This window comes from Suillus discolor, assembly GCF_016758755.1.
Source record: "Suillus discolor strain FC423 chromosome Unknown F5147scaffold_28, whole genome shotgun sequence".
Lineage (NCBI taxonomy): Eukaryota > Fungi > Basidiomycota > Agaricomycetes > Boletales > Suillaceae > Suillus > Suillus discolor.
Genome location: NW_024541275.1, coordinates 364,953 through 372,993, shown reverse-complemented (window position 1 = coordinate 372,993; position 8,041 = coordinate 364,953). Strand labels below are relative to the sequence as shown.

At 40.9% G+C, this 8,041-nt stretch overlaps 3 protein-coding genes across 3 annotated transcripts; 2 read left to right on the top strand and 1 right to left on the bottom strand.

Moving 5' to 3' along the window:
* Positions 1 to 644: 644 nt before the first annotated feature.
* F5147DRAFT_652956 (uncharacterized protein) lies at positions 645 to 1,197 on the top strand (the record flags this gene model as incomplete). The annotated part of the gene is made up of 2 exons (XM_041433723.1): positions 645 to 749; positions 802 to 1,197. The coding sequence occupies 2 exons, from the start codon at positions 645 to 647 to the stop codon at positions 1,195 to 1,197; spliced, it is 501 nt and encodes a 166-aa protein (XP_041292755.1).
* A 3,279-nt stretch (positions 1,198 to 4,476) lies between these two features.
* On the top strand, positions 4,477 to 5,314 carry F5147DRAFT_652955 (uncharacterized protein; the record flags this gene model as incomplete). Its single annotated transcript, XM_041433722.1, has 2 exons — positions 4,477 to 4,906; positions 5,199 to 5,314. 2 exons carry the CDS (start codon positions 4,477 to 4,479, stop codon positions 5,312 to 5,314), a joined length of 546 nt encoding a protein of 181 aa, XP_041292754.1.
* A 24-nt stretch (positions 5,315 to 5,338) lies between these two features.
* F5147DRAFT_773817 (uncharacterized protein) lies at positions 5,339 to 5,628 on the bottom strand (the record flags this gene model as incomplete). Its single annotated transcript, XM_041441514.1, has 2 exons — positions 5,339 to 5,563; positions 5,614 to 5,628. The coding sequence occupies 2 exons, from the start codon at positions 5,626 to 5,628 to the stop codon at positions 5,339 to 5,341; spliced, it is 240 nt and encodes a 79-aa protein (XP_041292753.1).
* Between the last annotated feature and the right edge of the window lie 2,413 nt (positions 5,629 to 8,041).

Genomic DNA, 8,041 nt, shown 5'->3' with positions numbered 1-8,041 from the left:
GTCCTCTAATAATATACTGAACATCATCATTCCCATTTGTTGATCATCCTGAAAACATCGAGAGATAGGATTGGGAACTCCGAGAAAATTGGGTAAATTCATTTTAGGCATGAATAATACCTTTAGCGGCATGTCCATTGATGAACCTGGGGAGAGGGGTGATGAATCTCGAGATGACTTAGGCTGCAATATCAGAAATGTAGGAGAGTGCAGACCCACTACAGGCACCTCAATTGACTTTATACTCACGAAACTAATGCACATTTCATGGGGTCTGTGGACAGTTGGAAATAAACAAAAGCATTTACCTTTCATGTCAATATCGAAAACTATATATTTGTAATGACGGCCACGATGTACATCTTGTAACAAATAGTATACGTTGGATATTAGCATGTTGAATGATTCATGATTCGCAAGATGAATACATCACTTGTTCTTTTGAGTTGACATTAAATCATTGTATCGTTTGAGATCGTGTAAAGGAGAATAACATTCAAGCGTAGCTTACATAATGTTGCTGACTTAATGTCCATGTTATATTGCAGTACTTCCTGTGTTCCTCTCTTCACTCATGTATTAAGCCGCGGTTTCAACACTCTTCATTTCAAGTTCACCTCACCATTTAACCATCTTCATACATGATGTATCTCTCTATACAAAGAAGTGGTGCCCAAGAAGACCTTTCAACGTCCAGGATGATCAAGCACATCAGAGATGAAATACAGATAGACAAGACAATGTACATGGTAAATACCTCTGTTTTCATTAATTGTTAGTATTATATCCGAGATATTTCAGCATGAGCAGGATGATTCAGTCCCACTTGTACGATCTCCTAGCCCACAGTCGCACATGTGTCAATACGTACATGAGCTACTGGAGATGCTTGATCGCGTTCAGTATCAGGTCACATACCTGAAGAGGGACCAGGAGGAGGTCTGCATCGCACATCAGGCTGAGATAGAATGGTATCGTGACCGCATTGACCTCCTCAAAGAAGAGCTTCGATATAGGCAAGTTACCATCGATGTGATCAGTGAGGATGTTGATCAGCTTGAAGAACAAACAGCGGGCCAATGGAAAAAAATAGAACAGCTGATGAAGTGTAAACATCAAGAAGCCATCACGCGAAATGAGCGCATCAATTTAGTTAAAGATCTCATAACTGGACTCGCTGACACTGCTAACTTGTGAATTCCTATTGAAGAAATACTTACATATGTCGTCTGACCATGTAACACAACTACTAGATTGACCTATTGTGCTGTGCTGGGATCGTAACGCACACATTTTATGCTTCACATTTTCAGATTCGGAGATCCTCACAAGATCTGATCTGGATGACTCCATCTCTTGGTCTGTATATCAACCTTATATTCGATTTGCTTTTCTAATGTTGCGTTCACCAGCGTGTTATACATCCAAAGGGTCGTGGCAATCATTCATACATTATAAACACCCACATTGTATGCTTCGCATTTTTGGCTTCGGTGATCCTCACAAGCTCTGATCTGGATCATGCCATCGTGTGGTCTGTATATTATTATATTCTATCTGGTTTGCTAATTTTGCGTGCACCAGGTTCTTGTACATATGAAAGGTCATGGCAAAAATTAATCCATTATAAACAGCCCCTTGGTAGATCTACGATCATGCCAAAACATATTTGTAAGTAGATATTATCATATCTTGCAAAGGGACGTTTCCACAATAAATCCTGTGTACAGATATCCTACATGAAATTGCAGGTGAGCAGGTATTCTATTGGACTACAAACAGCAAGCACATATGACATTTATCGATTTCTGTGCTAAATGATTTCATGTCTTCTATGTCCTTCAGACATGGTATCAGATTACCTACAGAATCGTGATAACAAAATCAAAACATGATTCTTTCTCCTATTACTCACCTTGCGGCATAATAACATAGACATTGATGTAGGCAAGTCGTTGAGAGCACCCTGATTCATCCATTCAAATGCATCACTAATGAGAATGCATTATATACTAATAGGGCAACCGCAGAGGGACATAACAGGCAAGCCAAGTAGCAATACAAGTGGGCCCGTGTCCTAACCCGTACCAGTTTGGTACTGATGGTGTGTTATTCATCCCATCACATACTCAAAATGCTAATAATAATGTCCCTGTGTCACGTTCTATTAGGACTGAATATTCACTTCAGCAGTCATCATGACAAAACACGTTCATGGATAATCATCATGCAAGGACACATTTATGGACAATATTTTCATTCAGCCCTGAAATGAACACATTCATATTGTTTTCAGTCAGCTCCAATTATGATAAAATATGGGTGTACACAGGTAGTTATTATAACTGGTGTTAGCCCATCGCATGTTTGCTATTTATGTTCACCTATTGTGTAGGTACATGCCACACATTTCTTCCACCAACACTGCATTCAATTCCACCTTCTATCACTTAATGAAGCCACTTCAGCTCCACAACCATCATCCCCCGATACCTTATCCTCCAGCGCCATTCCGATCACCATTAAAAGCCGTGTACAGTACACATTCACCCAGCGGCCCAATAATGGAGCAGTGCCACACCTCATGGTCGGTGATGTTTTTTCTTATATGGTCAACTGTTGCATGATAAAGTTAATCTTAGCCACTCCCATTTACATTGTGCTCGTCAGTACCCACAATATTAAAGCCTCCAGCACACAAAAGCTGTGCCTTTCAACAAGCTTGGGCTGACGGCCTGAGTTGTGATCCGGTGAGTCTGACCTCACCTGATAGAGAGCCTAAGTCAAATCAGAACTTCACTAGAACTTCTATTAAGATCCAACCTGATCTGGTTCCTCCTGACGCGCTCCATTTCCTGTCGGATTTGTCTTGAAGTTTCATCTGCTACTGCTTGTTTCACTCTCACATGGTCACAAAAATGCTCATGAAACAAAAATGAAATAATCGACCGTTTGTCTCTTCGAGGTACAGAATGATTCTTCACATCTGTATTTACTGGTAATGGATATAATATCTTAACACGCATGGGTTCAAAGATGACATTTGACACAGGGTTTCGATCACCAAAGTGTGCAAGCTATTTGACAGGCAAAAAATTGTTGACACTTGACAATTTGCCACACTCAATCCGATTCCTTCGACACAATACCTTTCTTCTTCTAGTTATCCCTGGTCCCACTCAGAACATGGATTATCAGCTGAACGGTATTCTTGAACCCCTTATGCAACAGCCTGAGCAGCTTGGTGAAGGAAAGGTGCCCTACCTTCGGTGTATTGTGATGAATCCAAATCGTATGATCCTACTTTTCAGATGAACATTTCAGAATATTTGATCTTGAAGCAGAAAAGGAAGTTCATTTCATACTTTAGTTTGTCCCAATGGACACTCCAGCACGTCTCAAGTATGCTGGATATTTTTTTCAACAGTAAAATAAGTTTATGTGTGCTTGTTATGAAGTTCGAGTCTGCCCTTCCATTTATCCATAGTGCATTGGCCGCTCTCGTGAGTGATATTATCACCTTATCTCATTTCAATCAAAAGTGACAATTATCAGTATTTACCTATCGCAATCCCACACAACAATTGCAATGGAACTTCATAGGAGGAACCACTGAAGACCCTGACGTCCGTGCATCTATTGCTTTCAACAAAGGTCTTCCCATGTCTGTCCTTCATTGTTTATCAACATGGAATGGCCCGCTAAGTATCCCACATGAGATCACATATATGTTCTGGATGAATTATCTCTTGACTCATTGGAATTTATGTGGAGTACTACTTAGTATAAATCGTAGGTATTGCGTGTAACAAGTCATAGCATCAGCTTTATCAAGGGATATATGTATATGGGATCATGGAAGTGGTCAGAGGTAACTCCAATGGATCGCCCCACGAAATTATTTCAATATATTATAGAAGAAAATTGATACCGAAGCACAAACACGGAGTCCAGAACAACCCAATAATGGATTATGTAATCATAAATTTTCATGTGTTCATATCGATTGTGGGTGGCACTTCTACATCTGATAAATCACCATCAATGTCATCGAGCTCCACTCTCCCACTGGAGATCCAGCAGTACATCCTGGCTCTTGCGACACGTGACAGACATGCTGCTGCAGATCATCTGAGGATATCAAAATGCACATATCCATGGTGAGTATTCATTGGATGGAATCATTTATAAATGGCCTCCTAACAATTTTATTATGGGACAGGATTGAAAGGTTATTGTATAAGAGGGATTGCGCTATATCATGACACATCTGTCAAGTGATTTCTAAAATGCCTTCGCCTACGACATCTGAGCTGTGAATTTGCCCAAGAATACATCACATCGCTATTTCTCGTTGGCTCAATCGACATACCCACCTTAGTTGACACTCTCTCACTTTGCAATCACATCACTTGCCTGGTTGCAGTGGTCTCAATAAAATCACCCACCACAGATTGATCCCTGTTATTGCAAGCCATGGATAACCTCCCGCTGAAGTCATTGCAGCTTGTGATGGACATCGACGTCACATCATCAATCGGTACATCAAATATGTTCAAATCCTTGACACATTTTGACACCCATGATTCTCGCATGCTTCACAATTCATGCAAAGGCTTAGAATGTATTGATTCATTGACGCACGTTTGTGTGGTCCTGAAGTTAGGATGTTCTGACCCTCTCAGAATCATTAGTCTCATTTGCAATCCATGGATACGATTACTGGCATTTCGCGTGGAAGATCCTCACGATGTAGTAGTAAATTTCCTCGAACAGCATGAAATCGTCGATCATCAGATAGTCCTGCTGCCTATTGAGATCACAAACTGGGCTATGCTTGGTCAGGGTCACATGCTGATGTGGCAGTTAGCAGAGGGTCTGGTCGAGCTCCCGATACCTCAAAATAGTAAGTCTATTCTTTAAACCATCCCCAATAGAACATCCTAAGCTAATAATACAGAGGGGCATCGTTGCCTGTCACTGACTACTATAAAAAATGCATACGCCGATCATAATGACATCGACAAGGATCTGGAATGTGATTCATGTTGAATTCTATCCATTGCACGGACCAAGGGTCAAACAACAGATTGATTTGTATATTGTACTGATGTATGACCAATCTACCTACTTTCGAGCAACAAAACATTTCATGATGATGTACATGATAATTCTTGATAATACCATTGGCATTATAGCGGCGTGTGCGCCAATCCCCGACTCAGCCGACAAATACCTCATCGTCTTAGTATCTATAATCAATGTCCTTCTATCTTTGGGGCGGAGAGTTCCTCGAGGTCCAGTATTGGAGTAGGTCATAGCGAAATCAGAGAGAATATCAGCTAATAGATTCTGCAAGATGATAAACCTGTGTTACATAGAAATCCTTTTCTTGCACCTTGATTTTGAATGCTGACCATGCCTTGAACAGTTCATGCAGGCCTGGATAATGTAGGTGTAGAAACTTGAGTGGCTTCGGAATCGAAGTCATGGACGATGTGCATATATGATTGTCCGGAGCGTTCTCTTCCAGAGCAGGATGGTAGAGATACGTGTTCAATTCCTGTTACAAATTCAATTATTTGCTCTACCTCGATCGTGAGTGGCACACACCTTGAACTGTTCCATGTGTATCTCCAGCTTGGATTTGAACTGTGTTTATTTTTCCAACTAGTCAAGCTAATGCTGATTTCGCTAATGTGATTAACACTCACTAGTTCGGGTCACTGTCCTTTTCAACATTCAATTTGGTGTCTAGCTTCTTGTCCTCTTCTTTGGATCCTGCGAGGGAACTGCAATATCTGCTGCTGGTCATTCTGCCATAGCTCGAGGATGTCTTTAAGATTGTAAAGGTAACACGGTGAAGTGCTTGGCAGCAAATAAGTCTTGATGCGTGTCGGGGACGTGATGGCCTTGCACTTGGTCGAGTTGTAAGCTATTCTCACATTCTATGGTGACCCAACTGCCGCGAGGTTCATATCCGCTCTGCTTCTATTTTCTAGCAACTTAAGAGACCATTTCAGAGTGGATCTTGAGCCTTCTAGCTACTTAAGCTTGTGCTTCGGTGCAATTATCACATTGCACATCTCCTGCACAACGTAACATGCAGCAGCTGCAACATAACTTAACCCTAGGTGAAGGAATCTTTCATTGATTGGTCATTCTTATTTCTCTGACACTCAAGGTTGGCCCTAGCTATAGAGAGAAAGGGCACATGGCCAATATTATTCGTTCTGCGAAGTCATGCAGCAACTGGGATGTCAATGAGCTAATCACATACAACATAACCGTCACTGCTGTACCATAACAGCAATTCTTTCCCCAGGAAATAGATGTACCTCTAACCGCGGCAGGCCTTGATCCCATGCTTGCAACTGCTGAGTCGGACGTGCACCCTGACACCGATGTCTCTCGCAACATGGCTCGATTTCTACGGTATCTGCAGGATTCCACCACACTGTATTTTGATATTCACAATGTTCGTGTGCTGATTATTGACGACTGCGCTAGTCAGGTTCTCATTACAGTTGGCTTCACAAGAAGTCCATATTTTGTGTTATGACAATGCTCGATCCCATTGTTGATTTGTCATTATAACCACAAAGTCGCACAGATAAGTGTATGCTTGCGGGATAAGGCGGGCATTGCCTTGCAGTATTATGTTCAATTCAAATCCCTTGCGAAAAGCCACTGGGAGAATTTTCTTCGTTAAAAATTTAATCACTTATAAACACACGACATGTATTAATTGTGACATTATATTTGAATATCCAAACAGAATCAAAGACTTTTAGAATCATGCCTGGGAAAACTTGTAGTCTATCAATGTTATAATCTAACCTCAAGTTGCATGTGCTCACAACCATGTTGATGCGACAAACATTATATGATTATAATAGACCGGGCCCAAATCGATCCATCACCAGCATAATGGTGAGGGTAGATTCACAGTTCACTGGACTGGGGGCACTCACAGGTTATGAACACTTATATGGTCAAAACAGAAATAGGTTTCAAAGTTTGAAATTTTTTTCTCTTCTTGGGCTGGTACATATGTTAGAGGGATGCCCAAGGATCAACATGAGCCTGAAATGAAAGAAAACGGTGGTTGGGATCTGGAGATAATGTCAAAATACTGAATTTTTCATCCCTTCAACCAAGGACAACAATGCTGACCTCCAGAGACCCTGGGATCATCACCAATTGATTTCTATGCTTTAAAAACACTGGGACAACCATTTTTAGTATCAGTTTTGAGTGAAATTTGAGTGTTGCCAAATATATGGGGTAGGAGGGGGGAGGAGGACCTTTTGTATCTCAACAACCTGATTTTTCCTGACATATTGGGCTTTACCATCTTGTTCAGGGACATCAAGAGCACTCCAGTAAAATACTCCTAGAGCACAAGCAAGTCATGGGAAGCCTAGAAAAATTGATCTTTGAGGGGGATACCATGAAAACTTGCATATCTTAATCAGGATGGGCTCAAAACACTCTGGGATCATTTCCAATCAATTTATATGATCTTAGAACAGTAGGAACACTCATTTATATACCGGTATTTACATGATACTAAGATATATGAGTTAGGAGGTGGGAGAGGGACTCTACATATCTCAACAACCTGATTGTTTCTGACAAGTCTGGCTCAACCACCTTGTTCAGAAGCATCAAGAACCCCCAGGAAGAATGCTTTTGAAGTGCTGACAAGTCATGTGAAGCCTAGAAAAATTGATCTTTGAGGGGGGGTATCAGGCAAACTCACACATCACATTTCATATTGGTTCAGAACACTCTAAATCCATCTCTAATCTATTTGTATCATCATTATACACTAGGAACATCCCTTAGCACATCTGTATTGATATAAAATCATGCTTCTTGGTGGAGTAGGTGGGGGAAGGGGGTATCATGACTCTGAAACATGATTTTTTTGGACAAAATAAGTATTACCATCAGATTCAGATTGGTCAATAACCTCTGAATCAAGTTCTATTCAAAGCCAGGCAAGTCAAATGGAGGCTGAAAAAATCAATCATTG